The 21,118-nt window shown below is 45.5% G+C and overlaps 3 protein-coding genes across 9 annotated transcripts; all 3 read left to right on the top strand.

The window, feature by feature from the left end:
- The first annotated feature begins 2,989 nt into the window (after nucleotides 1-2,989).
- On the top strand, nucleotides 2,990-5,938 carry LOC100827999 (RHOMBOID-like protein 2). The gene is made up of 5 exons (XM_003572434.3): nucleotides 2,990-3,443; nucleotides 4,683-4,846; nucleotides 4,987-5,153; nucleotides 5,276-5,517; nucleotides 5,606-5,938. The coding sequence occupies exons 1-5, from the start codon at nucleotides 3,037-3,039 to the stop codon at nucleotides 5,718-5,720; spliced, it is 1,095 nt and encodes a 364-aa protein (XP_003572482.1). The 5' UTR covers nucleotides 2,990-3,036; the 3' UTR covers nucleotides 5,721-5,938.
- Nucleotides 5,939-7,720: 1,782 nt separating this feature from the next.
- LOC100836172 (RHOMBOID-like protein 2) lies at nucleotides 7,721-10,774 on the top strand. Its single transcript, XM_003574835.4, has 5 exons — nucleotides 7,721-8,228; nucleotides 8,991-9,154; nucleotides 9,684-9,850; nucleotides 9,941-10,188; nucleotides 10,376-10,774. Exons 1-5 carry the CDS (start codon nucleotides 7,954-7,956, stop codon nucleotides 10,485-10,487), a joined length of 966 nt encoding a protein of 321 aa, XP_003574883.1. The 5' UTR covers nucleotides 7,721-7,953; the 3' UTR covers nucleotides 10,488-10,774.
- A 291-nt stretch (nucleotides 10,775-11,065) lies between these two features.
- Nucleotides 11,066-20,787, top strand: LOC100835865 (aspartic proteinase-like protein 2). Of its 7 annotated transcripts, none has more exons than XM_010237072.3 (15): nucleotides 11,069-11,265; nucleotides 12,513-12,881; nucleotides 12,965-13,094; nucleotides 13,199-13,446; nucleotides 14,043-14,267; nucleotides 15,904-16,066; nucleotides 16,154-16,224; nucleotides 16,502-16,592; nucleotides 17,121-17,196; nucleotides 17,270-17,341; nucleotides 17,836-19,014; nucleotides 19,105-19,267; nucleotides 19,639-19,932; nucleotides 20,013-20,334; nucleotides 20,461-20,787. In XM_010237072.3, the coding sequence occupies exons 2-11, from the start codon at nucleotides 12,640-12,642 to the stop codon at nucleotides 17,982-17,984; spliced, it is 1,467 nt and encodes a 488-aa protein (XP_010235374.1). In that variant the 5' UTR covers nucleotides 11,069-11,265; nucleotides 12,513-12,639; the 3' UTR covers nucleotides 17,985-19,014; nucleotides 19,105-19,267; nucleotides 19,639-19,932; nucleotides 20,013-20,334; nucleotides 20,461-20,787. The 7 variants fall into 7 exon arrangements, with proteins under 7 accessions (XP_024317473.1, XP_010235374.1, XP_024317471.1 ...); XM_024461703.1 differs by having other exon boundaries at nucleotides 19,629-19,932; XM_014901407.2 differs by adding an exon at nucleotides 11,431-11,576 and having other exon boundaries at nucleotides 19,105-19,932; nucleotides 20,461-20,760.
- Nucleotides 20,788-21,118: the final 331 nt, after the last annotated feature.

Here is a 21,118-nt window from a genome sequence, read left to right as displayed (position 1 = left end):
TTACCCCGGACGGTGGTGCTCAAGAAAAGAGCCGCCCTAAAACAAGAGCAACGCACTTATCTAATCAACCTTGCTTCGGACGTTGCCTCTCAAAAAGAGAGCCATGTAGTATGTGCGTGCCAGACATGCTCCGATTGCTTATTTTGCTAGATAATTAACTAACCAAACCACACGACAAAATCAGAACTACCAGTAGGTCGATTTCCGGCACGGCAATGCTCACACAAACCTTTCTTCGGAAGATGCCGCTCAGAAACAAGATCGGCGCACTTGTCTAATCTACCTTGCCCCCGACGCTGCCGCTCAAAAAGAGAGCCATGTAGTATGTGCGTGTCAGAAATTCTCCGATTGCTTATTTTGCTAGCTAATTAACAACCAAACCACACGACAATATAAGAACTACCAGTAGGTTGATTGCCGGCGCAGCAATGCACTCACCTTAACCTTTCTCCGGAAGATGCCGCTCAGAAACAAGAACGACGCACTTATCTAATCTACCTTGCCCCTGACGCCGCCGCTCAAAAAGAGAGCCATGTAGTATGTGCGTGCCAGACATGCTCCGATTGCTTATTTTGCTAGCTAATTAACTAACCAAACCACACGAAAAAATCAGAACTACCGGTAGGTCGATTGCCGGCGCGGCAATGCTCACCTAAACCTTTCTCCGGAAGATGCCGCTCAGAAACAAGAAGACGCAGTTATCTAATCTACCATGCTCCGATAGCTTATTTTGTTAGCCAATTAATTAACCAAACCACACGACAAATTACTACCGGTAGGTTGATTGCCGCCGCGGCAATGCACTCACCTAAACCTTTCTCCGGAAGATGCCGCTCAGAAACAAGAGCGACACACTTATCTAATCTACCTGACGCCGCCGCTCAAGTGCGTGCTAGACATGCTCCCATTGCTTATTTTGCTAGCTAATTAACTGACCAAACCACACAACAAAATCAGAACTGCCCGTAGGTCGATTGCCGGCGCGGCAATGCACTCACCTAAACCTTGCTCCGGAAGATGCTGCTCAGAAACAAGGACGACGCACTTATCTAATCTACCTTGCCCCCAACGCCGCCACTAAAAAAGAGAGCGATGTAGCATGTGCGTGCCAGACATGCTCTGATTGCTTATTTTGCTAGCTAATTAACAAACCAAACCACAGGCCAAAATCAGAACTAACAGTTGGTCAATTGCCGACGCGGCTATGCACTCACCTAAACCTTGTTCCGGAAGATGCCGCTCAGAAACAAGAATGGCACACTTATCTAATCTACCTTGCCCCTGACGCCGCCGCTCAAAAAGAGAGCGATGTAGTATGTGCGTGGCAGACATGCTCCGATTGCTTATTTTGCTAGCTATTTAACAAACCAAACCACACGACAAAATATGAGCTACTAGTAGGTCGATTGCCGGCGCGGCAATGCACTCACCTAAGCCTTGCTTCGGAAGATGCCCCTCAGAAACAAGAATGACGGACTTATCTAATCTACATTGCCCCCGACGCCGCAGCTCAAAAAGAGGCATGTAGTATGTGCGTGACAGACATGCTCCGATTGCTTATTTTGCTAGCTAATTAACTAACCAAACCACATGACAAAATCAGAACAACTGGTAGGTCAATTGCCGGCGTGGAAATGCACTCACCTAAAATTTTCTCCGGAAGATGCCGCTCAGAACCAAGAATGGCGGACTTATCTAATCTACCTTACACCCGACGCTGCCGCTAAAAAAGAGAGCGATGTAGTATGTGCGTGCCAGACATGCTCTGATTGCTTATTTTGCTAGCTAATTAACAAACCAAACCGGACGACAAAATCAGAACTACCAGTAGGTCGATTGCCGATGCGGCAACGCACTCACCTAAACCTTTCTCCGGAAGATGCCACTCAAAACCAAGAACGACGCACTTATCTAATCTACCTTGCGCTTGACGCCACCGCTCAATAAGAGAGCCATGTAGCATGTGCATGCCAAACATGTTCCGATTGCTTATTTTGCTAGATAATTAACAAACCAAATCACACGACAAAATCAGAACTACCGGTAGATCGATTGCCGACGTGGCAGTGCACTCACCTAAACTTTTCTCCAGAAGATGCCGCTCAGAACCAAGAATGACGCACTTATCTAATCTACCTTGCCCCCGACGCCGCCGCTAAAAAAGAGAGCCATGTAGTATGTGCGCGCCAGATATGCTCCGATTGCTTATTTTGCTAGCTAATTAACAAACCAAACCACACGACAAAATCAGAACTACCAGTAGGTCGATTGCCGACGCGGCAATGCACTCACCTATAAACCTTTCTCCTGAAGATGCCGCTCAAAAACAAGAACGGCGCACTTATCTAATCTACCTTGCCCCCGACGCTGCCGCCCGCAAACAAAAGCCACGTAATACGTGCGTGCCAGCCTCGCATCGACGCAAGCGCAAACCGTCGGCTATCGGACACGTCACTTAATTTCCACGTATACATTTCTTACCATCACCCCAAAATACCCTTTGCCCCTCTCTCTCTCTCTCTGGCACAGTAACTCTACTGATCTGACCGCTTGGCTTCCGGCTGGTCGATCCGGCCTCCTCCTAATCCAGCGGCCGGCCGCTACAATATAACTAGCCGCCGTCGCCTGTTAATTAGACGTGCCACTGACGACGACATGCAACACAAACACTTGCCGGTGTAATTCGATCCGGCCCGTTCCAGCGCACGACCATTATCTTACTAACAAAAGCATAACCAAAATTGAGCGGGAAAAGAAGCTGAAATCACATAGACACGTCCAAATTAGCAATAGCTTCCCCAGCTAACCAAAACACCAAAACCAGGGACGATTACCAACAAAGCCGATCGCCGGCACGGCATGCATTATGGAAAGCTAGAGCCACGTAACGCACCACGCGGCACGGCAGCTGTCGGCGTCCGGGCCACGTCACCAGCCTATAAATACGCTCACCGTAGCTATCATCCCTCTCCACCTTCAACAAGCTCACTCCCCCCCAACTGACAACAACAACACCAAGAGCTCTCTTCTCCAACAATGGCGATCATCGAGGTGGTGGACGGGCAGGAGATCATGGAGGCCATGGCGAACGGCGCCCACGGGCCCGGGGTCGCCGTGGCCGTGGTGATGGCGAACGACATCCACTGCACGGGCGGCGCCATGGCGCTCACCATGGCCAACGGCGTCGAGTGCCCCGGGATCATCAAGGTCGGGCCCAACGGGTTCTCCATCGAGATGCTGTCGGACCCGCTGGCCAGGTTCTGGCCCATGTTCGTGCCCTACGTCATCTGCGTCTGCGTCTCGGTCTTCTCCATCGTCATGTACGTCAACGACTGCCCCGGCAACACCCCCGGCGCCGCCGCCTCCTGCGTCGCCGCCGGCTTCGGCCGGGTCTCCTTCCAGCCCATCCATGAGAACCCGCTCCTCGGCCCTTCCTATGCAACGTAAGAACACAATTTGCATACACTCCTAGCTACTTCAGCTAATTGACTAGCTAGATTTATTTTTCCAAGTGTAATTGATGGTAGACGTAGAAGAGATCGTTAATTTTGCACCGCCTAGTTGCTTGCTTACTCGTTTACTTGTAGTTTTTCCTCCGTTTTGTTTATTTATTATATATTATTTCTTTTCATGTTATGGAAGTAACTTTTTTTTAAGCCGACGCTAATAGCTATCTGATCTGACCATTGAGATTTGTGTAAGTAGTAGTATAAGGATATGTATGAGAAGGTTTTCATCAAACAGACATGCATGATTATTGACCTAGAAATAGGCACTCCTATTTTTATGTTTCTTATCATACATGTACCGTGATCTTTCAATTAGTTCATTCTAGTGATATATGTTTTTTTATAACTATATATAGTAGGATATCCTACTATAAATATATTAAAAAGAAGTACTTACGTTTTATTTTAGAAAAAAGTTAACGAACTATGTGATGGCACTATATACCGTTTGCAAAGAGTTCGCAAAGTTGGTAAACATGGCCAAGGGGCATGCCAAGGGGAAGCCGCTCAAAGCAGGCGGCGGCAGGTACACCTGTTGAGTGACTTGGAGGTCTTTGAGCGAGCCACCGCTTGCCGATTTGTTTGTTTTCAGGTTGTTGGCGTTGTATGGGTTGCGTGTTGGTGTCGGTAGTGGGCTACTTAGTCGGGATATTTTCTCGTGCGGTATGAGTTTTTTTCCCGCAACGTACCCGCTAAAACATGACACCTGTGATTACTTACTTTCATTCTTAATTATGTCAAATTCTCTTGCATGTGGTAGTTTGCAAAAATGGTAAACATAATTAAGGGGCATGCAAAGGGGGAAGCCGCTGGATGCCAGCGAAGGTAGGTAGAGGTGTTGCGTGACCCGGAGGTCTTTGAGCGAGGCACATGCCGGTTGTTTGTGCATTTTTGAGGTTTTTGGCATTGTACGAGCCGCGTGTTGGTGTCGATAGTAGGTTAACTTAGTTGGGAGTACTTCTCATGCGGTGCGGTTTTTTTTTTGGCAAACATGTCATGCTTGTAATTACAAACTTTCCTTCTTATATCAAATTCTTCTTTGGCATGTGGCGGTTTGATCATGGGCTGGACTACACTGTCTTGATGATGACATGTTACATTGTTAGGAAATTGGTTAATATAGCATGCATGGGTTTAGGTCTGTCCACATGCATGACACCAATTTTTTTGCAGTTTGGAGAAGATGGGGGCTCTTGACTGGGCCAAAGTTGTCCATGGGCACCAAATTTCGCGCCTCTTCACCTGCTTCTGGGTTCACGCCGGCCTAATCCACCTGTTTGTCACCCAGCTGAGCCTCTGCTCCTTTGGGGTGCGCTTCGAGCAGCAATTTGGCTTCCGTAAGCAATGGAAATTAGTACTAAACAATCTGTCCATTAATTTCCGCAGCATGTCAAATTCCTTTTCCTGGCTGAAATATATACAATTATAGTTTCTAATTAACTTTTCTTTCTTTCTTGTCTGATTAATCATCGCGAAGTGCGTATTGTGATCATCTACCTTCTGTCCGGCTTGGGCGGCAGCGTGCTGTCAGCGCTCTTCTTGCCGGCTGGCTCAGTCTCTGTTGGTGCCTCTGGACCTGTGCTTGGCCTGATCGGCGCCATGGTCTCCGAGATCGCCATAAACTGGAACGCTTACTCCAACAGGGTCAGCTAGCATGCACACTTTATTTTACTCAACTAGCCTGTTAATTCACTCCTATGTATAGACTATAGTATGTTCTGTTGTTTAATTTACTTAGCTTGGTTGGTTATAATCTGCTCCTGCAGAAGCCTGCCTTGGCGATTCTTGGGCTCATAGCCGTGATCAACATGGTGATGGGGATATTCCCGCACACTGACAATTTCACCAACATTGGCGGGTTCCTGACTGGGTTCCTCCTCGGGTTCCTGGTGCTGGCGGATCCTGCTCGCATTGGGTTCTTGCCTCAGTCTAGGACCAGTGAACAACCCAAGTACAAATCCTACCATTATGCTGTCTTTGGCGCCTCACTCCTCCTCCTCCTGGTTGGGTAAGCAAGAAACATTACTACCATTATGCTTGGATGAGCATTTAATCGATCATTTTTCAATTAATCTGAATCTGATGAACTAATGCAGGTTTGCGGTTGCACTGACGGTGCTGTTCGAGGGCAAGAACGGCGGCGGCGGCGGCGGTGGCCTGTTCCTGAACTGCGTGCCGACGTCCGGATGGAAGTGCAGCAGCGGCGCCTAGAGACGGTCAGGATTAATCCTGATCCGTTTGGATCGACCGTCCGTGTCGTGTCTTGTCTGGAATAAAACCGTCGTAATCTGCAGGGAAAAACCGTTGGTTTCTATGCTTGTGCTTGTGTTTTATGTATCGAACCTGGTACTTTCACAGAGAGCTGAATCCTCCCTGTATGTCTATGCTGTCCATGCAGTCTTGCATATGATGTGACGGCTGTGGTTTGAACTGGTAATAATGTGTGTCTGTTTGTCTGTCTGTCGATGTCTTCGTGATTCTGCAATTTGGTTTGTTTACCGTGGATTTTCTGTTTGAATTCATGCTGAATTTTAAGTCTCTTTGCAAGCAACTCATCATGGAGATGACCAAAGGACGTCTTCATGGCTTCGATCGGCCGCAGGGCTCTGGTGCCGGGAGCCAAGTGTTTTAGTCTTGATCCCTTCTAATCTATTGGTGTGAAGGCCCAAAATATTTCCTTTCTTGCATGCTCTACTGATCTACTACTTTCATCCTTCCTCCCCCCATGCATGTTGAACGGTGATCTGACCCTTCTCATCTGTTCGCCTCGGTCTCTTGTCTTCATCACACCATTGTCCTAGGGCAATCTTATCACCCACCTTGCAGCTTCTAACATTCGGTTTCGAGCGTGCCTTCCTCCACCGGAGCTTGCAAAGCCCCTTTTGATTGTGGCTGACGGTGTCGCCCCGTTTCACCGCCACATCCCGAACAACTTGTACACCGAGAAGGGCGAGCTACATACCTCATCCAGTTGCACCTTTCCTCGAAAAATATTTTGGACCGTTCCTTCTAGAGGTGCCCGTCGGATCTGTAGATACCTTTTTGTGACCGTGGCCAACAATGTCATCCCATTCCACCACTACATCTTGCACTTCTTGTACATCGAGGAGGGTGGGGTGACCGGGTGAGTATATACCTCATCCAAATGAACCTTAACAATGTCGACTCGCTTGTCATTGCTCTGCCAATTGCTTGTAAGAGCAAACCTCCATGCTAGACATGTGAACTCACACTGGGCAGCACATAATGTAAATCCACGGATGACAGAGATGTAAAAGCATGCCCCCCTAAGGCTTTGTTTGGAAGAGGGGTTCAAATTGAACTAGAAACCAATGCTTCACCCCATTGCCTTAGCCACTGTCAAAGTGAAGGATGGAGCTGGAACCCAAAAGGAAGGAACATCACATCAATACACTTGTTGGACTAATAGGTGCACAACTCCTCTGCTTCACGAGTTAACCCATTAGTTGGAGTTTGGAGATTTATTTTACGGTTTTCCTATAGAGAACTCGCGACCAAATGAGCCACCGCTTTGCTCCACACTGTTGTTCACGTGGTTGTCAAGGTAGTTGGCGCACGTCACAAAAAGCCAAAAACCATGTTTGAGCAGATCCAAGAACGAGAAGTAGAGCTATCTCACTTGTTTTGGAAACCCGTAGAGAAACCAGGAAAGGGGCCTTTAAACATGATTTCTATCTTTAAACCCGAAATATGAAAATGTAAATCTATCTTCTAAACCACATGGAACGTGTAAAGTGCACATCTAACTTTTAAACCACATGAAATGCGACCCCAGTTTGTAGAGGGAGGTTGTGGGGTTTTAGGTAAAAGTAACCTGTTTTGAGAATCGACTCGGCACTAAATTAATTATAGGGAGGTAAAATCTAAAAATGAAACGAAATAGAGATTGCAACGGCCAGATGCCCTTGTCTCTTCTAAACGCAACAAGGAAGCCAAAACTCAGAGCTTGACATAAACAACGCTGTCTAGTCCAAATCCAGTTTGCCGTTGCGTCGAAGGAGAAGCATTTTGCAATTTGCGAAATCGTCGGTTGGCTGGTTAACCATCCCCGAACCACAGATTAAGGCAGCGATATATGGGAGGCTTTCCTTGGCTAGCTAGCTAACTAAAAAATCATCGCTGGCACGGCAGCACTAGCTCAGCCACCGAGAGCGACGGCGCGGCGAGAGCCTCGCCGGCCCCCACGCGCCAGCCTCACGCGCACTGTCGGCGGCCTCCTCAGCAGCTCGCGCCATTTATCAATCCCCCCGCCCGCGGTCCTCCTCGCTTCCAAGCCAAGCCGCGGGAGCGACGCCACGGCAACCACCGTCCCACTACTGGGCTCCCCTCCCACACTCACTCCCACTCTCTCCGCTTCCCCCGCGGCTGCTATAACTGCAGCTGGCTGAGGAGCCTAGGAACCTAGCAGGCGCGAGAGGGGAAGATGGCGAACGGCGGCGGCGAGGGGAAGGCGGGCGCGGGGTACCAGTACGGGCCGTACGGCGTGGTGCGGGAGGAGAGGCAGTGGTGGCCGTGGCTCGTGCCGGCCGTGCTCGGCGCGTGCGTCACGGTGTTCGCCGTCGAGATGTACAACAACGACTGCCCGCGCCACGGGAGCACGCTGGGCGGAGGCGACGCGCCCTGCGTCGCCGGGTTCCTCCGACGCTTCGCCTTCCAGCCGCTCCGCGAGAACCCGCTCCTCGGCCCCTCCTCCGCCACGTATATACGCCTCCTCCCCTCCCTCCCTCACGGTTTCTCGCTGGATTGCTGGGTTTCGTGCGAATTTGGGAGTCAAATTGGGGATATTATTCCCTTCTTCTTGTTCTTTCGTTGCAGAGGAAGTTGTCCGGAGTTTCTGATGGGTTACTGTGGACTGCAAGCTTGTAGCTTGACTAGATTTCAAGTATCAACGCTAGTAAATGTTGGAGATTTTGCACCGGTCGGAGTTTTAGCTTGCGGGAGAATTTGGCAATGTAGACTGTTTAGATCTATATTACTCCTGCTAAATTGGCTACTAGTAGATAATATGAACTGTTGCAAGTAGTCTCGCCTAGCATGCATCTTTCCACTGAATTATGTTGACTTAGCTTTGGAGCAACGCAAAATACCTCGAGGCACATAGGCATCTTTTGTTTCATTCTTCTAATAGCATTTATCTTCTGCTTCTATATAGGAGTATATAAAAAGACTTCTACTAGATATGATGTGACTATAATACTAGTTGTGATTGGCACACTGCAGAATGCTGTCAGCATTGGCTTTTGTATTCGTACTGACTGCAATCTAAGATAACGATAGACGTGGACTTCCTTTCTCCTGTCATTAGCTGTGATAAAAAATTGTATTAGTCTTCTCAGTTCTAGCTCGTGAATTCCATCACCTGTTGCACCTTATGCATGGTTTAATTTTGTTCATCTTGAAAATGTTAGAAGTAAATGGACTGAAGGGCCTAACAAAATAAGTCCACACCCCATTTTGCAGTTTGGAAAAATTGGGAGCTCTTGACTGGGCCAAAGTTGTTCATCAGCACCAAGGGTGGCGCCTCATCAGCTGTATCTGGCTCCACGCTGGCCTAATCCATTTGATTGTCAACATGCTGAGCTTGCTATTCATTGGAATCCGCCTCGAGCAGCAATTTGGGTTTGGTAAGCTTCACACAAGTACTGAATTATTCAATCTTGCCGTTGTCAACCTTTCCTGGTTGAACTAAAAAGAAAAAGTACCTCGGTTGACTGTCTTTGCCTGCTATTCTGTAACACTAGTCGCCTTGAATTTCTCGATGTTCTTCGTGGTTTAAGTACTGTAATTCTTTGAGCTCGTTCTGCCTCATGTAGAAGCTGACGTCAATCTGAATAATTAGTTTGAGGTGTTGATTCCATGCATTACCTTTGTGTTAGAGCCACAAGCTAGGTACATAACTATATGCATAATTTTCTCGGGGTTACAACGCAAAGGCCGCTGCTTTCGCCAGTCTGACAACGATACTATTTTCTACTTTCTATTTCAGAAACGAGCAAGTAATCAGATCTAAAGGTGCTGATAGTCTTTCTGGACTCATTTGTTTATTATGTCAATGTATTTCCTTGTTATGCCAATGTGGATTTGAGCATAGGCTGTATTTACCTCCACCTGAGCACATTGCTATGCACTGACTTCAGTTTTCTCACTTGCAAGTGCGCATTGGGATCATCTACTTGCTATCTGGCTTTGGTGGCAGTGTGCTCTCTGCACTGTTTTTAAGGAATCACTACATCTCTGTTGGCGCCTCTGGAGCTTTGTTTGGCCTACTTGGCTCTATGCTCTCTGAGCTTATTATGAACTGGACCATTTATTCCAACAAGGTCAGTCGGAGAAAGACAATATGCTTAGTGTTTTACTCCTATTCTCTTGTTCTATGCAAGTTTCAGTTAGCTCTATGCTCTATCCTGCAGGCAGCTGCCATCATAACTCTTCTGTTTATAATTGTGATCAATTTGGCAATCGGGATACTACCACACGCTGATAACTTTGCGCACATTGGTGGATTTGTGAGTGGATTTCTTATTGGCTTTGTGCTGCTGGCAAGGCCTCAATTTGGTTGGATGGAACGGAACGAGTTGCCCCAGACTGATCAACCTCCAAAATACAAAACATACCAGTATGTTCTGTGGGGCGTGGCACTCCTCTTGCTGCTAGTTGGGTAAGTCTCCCCACTCCATCTGAAAATGTGACGACGCACCGCTATGTAGTCCACATTTTCGCTTTGCTGTGTCAAGACATGAAATGTTCCAAGACTGACATCATAGCTTGGATGTGTAATCTGTTGTCAATTAACGACAAGGCTATATATACTTGATGAAACCTGACAGAGGTGGCTTGTGATGCAGATATGTGGTTACCCTGGCATTGCTTTTCAAGGGCAAGAACGGCAACGATGGCTGCCACTGGTGCCGGTACCTGAACTGCGTGCCGACATCCAGATGGAAGTGCGGCACCTAGACGGTCGAATTCTACTGCCGGGTCTTCTCCAGAATACATACATACATATACATATATATTCTACAAGGAACCATCTTTTATGCTCGTGTGGTTATAGACACATAAATCAAACTTGTGCTTGGGAGCTAGATTATCCCTGTATCTACAGAGTACATTATTGCGAGATGATGTAATTTGAGCTTGTAAACCTGTTGATCTCAGCGTAATTGTGCACCTATATACTGTATATTCCTTTGCCGTAGATCTTTTTGATCTGTCGACTTCATTCTAAAGATCATTGCAAGCAATTCGTGTTGGAGAAAGGGCGTTTGTGATGTGTCTGCAGTTCATCATGTGACCTATAGACCTTTGATGGTTTCAAGTAGGAACGTGCCAGTGCCACTGCACTAGCAAAATGCTAACACGATTATTGTCTACGAAACGGGGAGGGACTTTAGGAAAGGCCTAACCTAGAGCCATTGTTTGGTTCATGTCCTACTGACAAAGGGAAAACCAATTTTTAAAAAAAATATTATGCTGTTAAAAGCCTTGACCTAAAACCGCCGGCAAAGCCAAGAATAGGAGCCGAAACCCAAAAGCAAGAAAGGAACACCCCAGTTAGTTATACAGAGACACACCGCTGCTCGAATTAACGGCTCCGTTGCTTCACGAATCACCATTCTCCGGTTTCTGGCTCTACTCTTTCCCTCCATCTTCTTCTCCTTCTCCTCCGACGGCCCGACCTCTCCCGAAATCTCGCGAAAACCAGAGCATCGTCTCCTGTCCTCCTCCCTCTCCTGTAAGTATACATCTCCCCCAAGACTCCCCGAATCCTCCTCTCCGTTCCAGTATCACCGTCTCCTCCGTCGTGTCTTTGTTTGTTTGTTTGTTTGTTTGTTGTTTGTTTGTTTGTTTGCGGGACTCCTTTTAACTTCCTTCCGTTTCGAATCTGCTGCGGAACCAGGCGCGGAGTTTTGGAATTTGTGGGACTTTTCCGGTTGCGATTCGGAGCGGGCTCGTTCGCGCGGGTCCGGCCGGGGGCCCTGTGAGGGATCTGCTGCATAGGGGCGAAGTGGGGATGCGCTCCTGCGGGGGTCCAGTTTCTCACAGGTCCAAGTTCCTCCGACCTTTTGGGTTTATTGATTAGGGGCAATGGTTTGATACGAAAGCTATGGCCGTCGGCGGCGAGTTGCGTCCGTGCGTGCTTTCCATGGAATGTTTTTTCGAGCAACAGTTTAGTTCAACTGTGTAAGTAGATAGCCTAGATTTGTGGTGTCAGCCTCTGGGAGGGACGCCATGGCTGCAGTTTTGTGGGAACCTGGACAGAGCGGCTTGATCTAGCAGGGTTTGTGACTTTACGAATCAAATCGTGTGCATAATATCTGCAAGTTTTTGTGATTGCATAAGCTTGTGAAAAGATGATTTAAGATAATTTTTCATGCTTGAAGAAGAACCGAAGAACTGTAGTACGGAGTACTACATAACATAACACATGGGTGCGCTAAAAATAAACCCTGCAAATTATGCTTGCCTAACTAAGTTAGTCAAGTTCTTTGGACGCAACTCAAACCATGTAGGTAAGTTATGGACAGGAATACAGATGTCCTGGCGGCATTATTTGGCCCCGCAAATTACCCTCACCAACATGGGCAAAATTAATTTGCATGGGTCACCCTCGAGAAACTTAACTGGCATGGGGTGTTATTTTCCTAAAATTCTCATCTGAATGACAGTGGTTAATTTGCTCGCTGAAGATAAATTTTATTTATATGACGGGCTTTGAATTATTTTTACTGAGGCAGGCTGCCAACCCTTTTGGAAGGGATGACAAAGTCTACAAGTCTGATTGATTAAGTTCGATCTTTAGTTCTTTACACCATAGAGCACTTCATAGACTATTATTTGATTATTGTTAGAGCCGTTTCTTATTTATGGCCTAGGAGTATGTCTGAAGAGCTTTAGAAGGGCATGGGTTTTGCTTCAGTACTCTGTACTCCTACAGAAAAGCTTGCAGTTCTAAAACTAAATGTTGTTATTAATGACCAGGGGGCACTCCCCAAATCACACGTCCTGGCCGCGGCCACGGGGAGGAGCCGAGGAGGAGGGAGGAGGAGACGAATAATAAATTGCTGCAAGAAACACCAGGAAGACGTGGAGCATCAAGGCGGCAATAATGGTTCCGCCGCCCAACGCTTGGGCAGCCGTCGTCCTCATGGCCATGCTGCTAGCTGTGGTTTCCTCCCACGGCGTGGGTGCGACCAGCGTCTTCCAGGTGCGCCGCAAGTTCCCTCGACTAGGCAGCAAAGGAGGGGGTGATATAACCGCCCACCTTACCCACGACAGCAACCGCCGTGGCCGCCTTCTTGCAGCTGCCGATGTGCCCCTAGGCGGTCTTGGCCTCCCCACTGACACCGGGTATGCCTTCCTGCCTCGCTTCCATTCATATTGATTTCGGCGAAGCTTTCTGCTGGTTGGTTTGCTTAGGTCTGATGGCGCAGACTGTACTACACGGAGATCGAGATAGGGACGCCGCCCAAGCAGTACCATGTGCAGGTGGACACCGGCAGCGACATCCTCTGGGTGAACTGCATCTCGTGCAACAAATGCCCCCGCAAGAGCGACCTCGGGGTAGGATGCCTGATTCACTCATGTTCATAAGGGAAATTGTAGAGTTTGTGTTGATATGATGTTCTGAATTGTTATAATTTGCGGTGTGAACTTTTCGGTTGCAGATAGATCTGAGGCTGTATGACCCCAAGGGATCATCTAGTGGGAGCACGGTGTCATGCGACCAGAAGTTCTGTGCGGCAACATATGGGGGTAAGCTACCTGGGTGTGCCAAGAACATCCCTTGTGAGTACAGCGTCATGTATGGTGATGGTAGCTCCACAACGGGTTACTTTGTCAGCGACTCCCTGCAGTATAATCAAGTCTCTGGGGATGGGCAAACACGTCATGCCAACGCCAGTGTCATATTCGGGTGAGTTTTTTTTTTATTTGTGCAACGTACACCTTCTGCACAATCTATTATTGGATGGCATACATTGGATAAGCTATCATCGGTCGATACGCTACAATAATTGTTCATTACAAATGGTGTTGTTAAATAGCTTTTGTCAATTGCTGACTGTTTATATTTTAAAATGTTGTGCAATCACATCATATGGCAACACCTCTGAGTAGCATTTTACTTCTTCCCAAAAGGTTTACATGATTGTTTCCCTTGTGACAGTCTTTTTCTATTTCTATGTAGCTGAAGATATCAAGGAAGGTATCAAATTCTGCTTTTTGTTTGCAATATTATCACATTTTCTTCCCAGTATTATTTCAAGAGCGTAGGCAACAAGGATAATAAGTACTCCCTCCGTTCCATAATTCTTGTCGAAATATTACATGTATCTAGACACTTTTTAGGAATAGATACATCCATTTTTGGGCAAATTGGAGACAAGAATTATGGAACGGAGGGAGTAATTAACATGCCAGTAAAAGATTAACACAATTATGTCAAAATTGGCTGTAAATATCGTGAGTTGAAGACTTTAATGTGGATAAATGCTCTTCTTTCCTTTGTAGGTGCGGAGCTCAGCAAGGTGGGGATTTAGGCAGTACAAACCAGGCCCTTGATGGAATTATTGGTTTTGGCCAATCAAATACATCAATGCTGTCACAACTAGCTGCTGCAGGGGAAGTGAAGAAGATATTTTCTCATTGCTTGGATACCATAAAAGGAGGTGGGATCTTTGCTATCGGAGATGTGGTACAGCCAAAAGTAAAATCAACTCCATTGGTACCAGATATGTATGTTCATCATATCATATCAATACATAGCTCAAATTTGACCTTCTGAGTGTCAGGTTTTCTGTTGAACATAATTAAAATGTGCCAAATGAAAGAAAACAATTCAATAAATGTGAATAACTCTAGCGGGATAATCTCTCTGTCTGTGCTTGCTATTTTTTTCGAACTGGGATTGGGCTACTCCCCTTTCCATTACTTTCATAATAAACACAAAATTCAAGCACTGAGAGAGAGAGAGAGAGGGGGGGGGGATTAGAAAGAAAGAGAGCGGGTTCGGGCAATACCCGGAAACCCACTATCTAAACCAGTTTTCTCTGCTTGCTATTTTCTGGAATGAGAAGTGAGGATAGTAGAAAATACTGGGATGGATGATGTCGGGGGGATGACCCCGGGTAGGGTCATAGCGGCACAACCCTAGCCGAGATGACGAAGGCAAAGCCGGCATAATTATGTATGCCGGCATCGTAAAGTTAAACTAACACTAAGCCGGCATCCTGGGCGTATGCCGGCATGGCTATCTTGTCTTATGAGTTTGCAAGATAAGTACGAGCATTTTGATCTCGGCGATATCAACGGTCTTATCCTGACCACACGGTGCAAAGTAAAGCAGCGCCATCATCATCTCAGAAAAGCAGTCAGCGCCTGCGTACCGGTGTCAGGTGACCACGCTAGAGAAGCACCGAAAGAGAATCTATGACGGAAGCCGTCAGAGGATAGTTGTACCCGTTGCAGACCGGCAGGGAAAAGTAAAGTTGTCTTGTCCCCTACGGTACTGCCTGGAGGGAACCAAGCCGCGTGCCCGGTGGGGCCCAAGGAAGATGACGTTAGACTCGGCCCGCATGTCATTGTGACATGGGCGGCCTATAAATAGAATCTTACCCCTCTGTAGAGAAGGGGGGCACTTAGGAGACGAGCACTTAGGCTTTTAGGGTTTTTCCCTTCTTCCTCAAGAATAAGTTCAAGGAGCACCATTGTAGAGCTTGCCTATCTCGGCTAATACAACAAAGCAGGAGTAGGAGTCTTACCTTGACAAGAGGGCTCCGAACCTGGGTAAATCTGTGTGTGCTTGTGTGTTTTGTGCGTGTTTCCCTTCACATCCTCCCTCATCCGGATCCTCCTGCGTCCATCGGCCCCAAGTTAAGCCATCCTATGGCATCTGCCGTGACACCACCACGACAGATGACTAGAAGGCGCTCCTGATTCTCATCGAGGTGCTTCTACCTTGGTGGCGATCATACAGTTCATGTAATCGAGGGAGAATTTTCTCAGTCGGTAATTGGTAAGTTGGGTGGCCCTATTTTCTAGAAAACCGAATAAAACATTCAAATTTTGATGTCACTATAAATAAAACTGAAACTGCAAGTGACCATGCAATCTCCCTGGTTGTAGATCTCTAGGAATGGGAACTCTTGATGACAGCTTGGTTTTGAACATTCGTAGACAAGCATTTTTTGGACTTTGTTTTTCCTTAAAGATCATATCTTATTTTAAAGAAGATCATACAGAATATTCTCAAATTCCTGTTGGCGGTAATCTTGTTGTTTGCTGAGTCTTTTTCGTTTTTTCCGTTGTAATGTAGCTGAACTTCTATCCTACCTTGACTATACTAACATCTTATAATGATTGTACCACTCAGGCCGCACTACAATGTGAATCTCGAGTCAATCAATGTTGGTGGTACTACACTACAACTTCCATCACATATGTTTGAAACGGGTGAGAAGAAAGGTACCATCATTGATAGTGGTACAACCCTGACATATCTTCCAGAGCTGGTTTACAAGGATGTCCTGGCTGCGGTATGCCAAATGCCCTTCTCCAGTTTCTGTGTTGGAGTGGGTCTTTGCATGCATTCCCTTTATGTTGTATTTCACAACCAATTGTAGGTTTTTGCGAAGCATCCGGACACAACCTTTCACAGTGTTCAAGATTTTCTCTGTATCCAATATTTTCAAAGGTATACTCTATAGTCTATAACACAGAATCTAGCTACCTCCAACTGGTACTTGTCGCAAAATTTTCTATGGGAACAGGGGGGGGGGGGGGTGCTTATTAAGTCTTACCCTGATATGTTAAAACAATACAACTAATTAAGCTACAATACGGGTATATACTGCTAATAACCCCGTGCACTGAATGAACCACATCCTCATTAAACTGGAACAAAGACGAAGAATAAACTCAAAGATTCACTCTCGGTAAGATTCTAACTAATCTGTTCAAATTTTTTGCAGTGTGGATGATGGGTTTCCAAAAATCACCTTCCATTTTGAGGATGATCTTGGATTGAACGTGTATCCACATGACTACTTTTTTCAAAATGGGGTAATATAATATTTTAATCTTGTTGTTCTAGCAATGATAGAATTTACATTTATTCCCCCATTGCATTGTTTTGTCCTTTTGTAGTTTCAATAAGCTTAAGCTATCCTTTGTATTGGCATGATTCTTTGTCAGAAACTGCTGTGCTCCAAAAGCTGCAGAAGCACTGAATGACTCCCAACCAAACCCTAAATGGATCGAATTTAATTGTAGTGATGGTGTGCCCCCCTGCAGCTAGTAAGGGGCACACGTCACTGTATTGGTTTCCCTGGAGTCAAGATCAAGTTATTAGGGTAACACTTGTGTACATAGGCGAGCATTTTATTCTTTGTATCTGGCAAGAAGCGATAAACAAAAGAACCTAGTATTTAGAACATTGTATCAACGACATCGAGGAAGGGACCCAGGTTGGTCAGCCATGGGCAAGGAGCCAAGGGGCCTGTACTCAGCCTGTCCAACTATACCCATCACCAGTATTGAGAAACCCTGGTCATGACACATACCCTTTTTTGTTCTCTATGTTTGGCGCAGGATAACCTGTATTGCTTTGGGTTCCAAAATGGTGGATTGCAATCAAAGGATGGGAAGGATATGGTGCTTTTGGGAGGTCAGTATTTCTCTGCACATGAAAAAATATTTTTTGAATTCTTCTTCTCATGCCACTGCCTGTTTTCTTTCAGATCTGGTCCTTTCAAATAAAGTGGTCGTGTATGACTTGGAAAACCAAGTCGTTGGATGGACTGATTACAACTGTAAGTGCTAGCTCATTAAAATCACTCCGAGTTCATGAGAAAGTTACATTCAACATGTGTGCTGCGCGCATGACATAGGTTGAGACACATCAATGTTTTCAGAAGTTGTGTTTTTTGGGGGACGTACTTCATGTATGTGTGTACCTGTAAATTTTCATTCAAGAATATGACCAATCCGGACCTTCAAAATAAACAAGAATTAAGTAAGTACATTGCAGTTTAAGTGTTCAACTCTTTTTTGTGCCAACAGTAAATTTCATTAAAAAAATAGGATCTTATTTCTGAGGATTTGACTAATTCCTGAATAATTTGCACAATGTTGGAACGAGTCAACATTGCATCAGGCAATTAAAACTTTCTGGAGCTAATCTAAGGTTGTTCAGTAGACGATTGCTTACATGTTGCGCGCATTGCACGTTCTAAATTCTGAAAATTCTTGTCTGGTTTACTATTTCCCTAAGTTGTGTATTAATCATCAGATTCTTCCTTTCCAGGCTCCTCTAGCATTAAAATTAAGGATGACAAGACAGGGGCAACATACACTGTTGATGCACATGATATCTCCTCTGGATGGAGATCCAAGTGGCAAAAGTCCCTGATCCAGTTGTTGGTAACAATTGTGTGTAGTTACTCAATCTACTAATCCTGATGTACAACAGAAACTAAAATTAATTTTTTAATGTTCTTTTCACAAAGAGAAAATTTAGGGCTTTAGATTGTGTTCTCTGACCAGGGAAAAGAATGAAAACAAAAATCAGCATTGTACACTATGCAGCGAGACTATGGGTGAGTAGTTCAATGTTGTTGTGACTTGTGAGAAATATATGACTGCAAGTAATCTGGAGGTTCTCCTAAGAAAACTGGGTCTCTGTCTGAAGTTGCTTTCTACATTCTTATTTCACTTTCTGTTTGTTTTTTAGACAAAAGACCCTTGGCTCCATGTTTTTTATAGAAAGTGTACCGAACTATATAAAGGATTCTGCTGGGATCACCGGCTTACAGATAACACTTGACAACCACCAGACCAAAACCAAGGTGTTCCCTACATTAGCACAAAACAAAAAGACTACGCAACTCATGCCCACGGCTAGTTATCTGTACTTAGCAGCACCAGCAGCAGTTGAAAGAGGGTTTAATTAGCTGCCTCTCAAGATCAACAGCTTTTTTGTTCAACATTGTTTTTGAACAATTCATACAAAAGATAGAGCACCGCACACTTAATCCTAAACTTTGAATTATGTTTATTCAGAGTTAGCAGCAGCTGCTGACAGCTGTGATGTGGTTAATAAATTGGATTTTAGTTGGTAAACTGCAAATTAGTTGTAATGTGCTTTTGCAAAATATCAGCGCAGAGATAACCAGCAGAAGAAAACTACAATCTTTGATTTTAGAAGAAAACTAGATTCCCTTTGTCCATCCCTAAGCTCCTACAATGCTGGAGAATTTGTGATGCAAGAAGTACAAGAGTGAAGCAAGTATAGCGAAAATCAGGCAACCAGAGACACAGGCGTTTGTCGTTAAAGTTTGACACTTGTCAGGATCATACGTTTCTATTGAAGAAGCTTGATCCAAGTGAGTTTTTTCGGTTATAGCTCGTGATTCTATCACCTGCTGCAGTTGATCACGGGCTAATCTGGAATCAGGACTACAATGTCTTGATGACATATTGTAAGGTATATCATGGTGTAGTTTTCTTCATCTTGAAAATGTTAGAAGTAAAGATACTGAAAGGCCTGACCAGAAGTCCACACCCCATTTTACAGTTTGGAGAAGATGGGTGCTCTTGACTGGGCCAAAGTTTTTCATCAGCACCAAGGGTGGCACCTCATCAGCTGTATCTGGCTCCATGCTGGCCTAATCCGTTTGTTTGTCAACATGCTGGCTTATTATTCATCGGAATCCACCTTGAGCAGTAATTTGGGTTTGGTAAGCTTCACACAAGTACTGAATTGGTCAATCTTGCCATTTTCACAGCATGACATTCTTTCCTGGTTGAAGTACCTCGGTTGACTGTTGTTGTATGCTATCTACGAAACTAGTCCTTTTTCCCCCCTCAATGTAATTTATGGTTCAACCATGGTAATTCTCTGAGCTGGTTCTGCCTTTCTACATATTGGAAACTGTTGTGAATCTGAATAGTTTGGGTATTTGATTCTACTTTCCTTGATTCTATGCATCGCCTTTGTGTTAGAGCCACTTAGTTAGGTAGCTCGTTATATAGTTTTCCCAGGGTTACAACACAAAGGCCATTGCTTTTGCAGATTTGATACTGATTTTATTTGAGAAGTAATGTACAGGTGTGGGCAGTCTTTCTGGAATCTGGACTTCTTATGTCAATGTATTTATGCCCATGTGGATTTGAGAATAGGCTGGATTTACCTTTATGTTACACCAGAGTAAATCCTATGCACTGGCTTCAGTTGTCTCACTTGCAAGATCGCATGGGATCATCTACTTGCTATCTGGCTTTGGTGGTAGCGTGCAGTCTGTACTGTTACAGAATCACTATATCTTTGTTGGTGCCTCTGGAGCTTTAACTTTGCTCTATGCTCTCTGACCTTATCGTGAAGTGGACTGTTTATTCCAACAAGGTCAGTAGAAGACAGTGTTCTAAGCGTTTTCTTCATATTCTGTTGTTTTGCTGCAAGTTGAAGTTGGATTGCTCTTGCAGGCAGCTGCCCTGTCATCATAACTCTTCTGTTTATAGTATTGATCAACCTGGCAATTTAGATAGTACCGCATGCTGATATTTTGCGTGCATTGGTGGATTTGTGGCTAGATTCTTCGTTGGCTTTGTGCTGTGCTGGCAAGGCCTAAATTTGGTTGGATGAAACGGCACGAGTTGCCTCAGACTAATCAGCCTCCAAAGTACAAAACATAGCAGTATGTTCTGTGGGGCGTGGCACTCCTCTTGCTGTTAGCTGGACAAGTCTCTCCACCATCTGAAGACCCTGCGATATGCTATTATATAGTCCACATTTCGCTTTGCAGTAGTAAGCAACACAACATCCACATAGTGTCAAGATATGAAATGTTCCAAACTGACATCATAGCTTGCCTGAGCAATTCCTTGTCAAGCCATACTTGATGGAACCTGACAGAGGTGACTTCTGATGCAGATGTGTGGCTGCCCTGGCGATGCTTGTCAATGGGCAAAGATCAGCAACGATGGCTGCCACTGGTGCTGCTACCTGAACTGCGTACCGACATCCGAACGGAGCATGGTCAAGTTTCCTGTTTGGTTTTGTCCAAAATACAGATATATTCTACAGGGAACTGATTTATGCTAGGCACCTACATCAAACTTGTGCTTCACATAGCTGAATTTGCGCTGTATCTATAGAGTGCAATCTTTCTCCACAATGTAATTTGAGCTCTTATCTGTTGGTGTCTGCGTAATCCTGTGTTGACTTTTCTCCTGGATTTGCCGTAAAATCTGTTGAATCCGTTCTGGATTTTTTTTGTGCAAGAAATGAATCATGGAGATCAGAAGGGCACGCGTGAGTTGTGATGGTTTCACACAAGGTATATGCCACCGCAGTGCACTACTTTCAGCCACAGACTGACCAAGTTTCCCTTCTTTTGGGGGAGAAGACCAAATTCTTTTCTCTGCTCTTATTTTTTAAGGAACTTTTCTTTTCTCTTCTTTCTGTGGAGTGTCATACTTGTTGTGCAAGAAGATGGGAAAGCGGCCAGTGGGATTTTACATTCATGTCCCCATGTGTGGGTGATCAACTAGTGGCTCTATGGGATGGGCAAGCAGTCGTTATCCTGGGG

This window comes from Brachypodium distachyon, chromosome 3 (genome assembly GCF_000005505.3).
Source record: "Brachypodium distachyon strain Bd21 chromosome 3, Brachypodium_distachyon_v3.0, whole genome shotgun sequence".
Classification (NCBI taxonomy): Eukaryota; Viridiplantae; Streptophyta; class Magnoliopsida; order Poales; family Poaceae; genus Brachypodium; species Brachypodium distachyon.
This window is presented reverse-complemented; position numbering and strand designations above follow the sequence as displayed.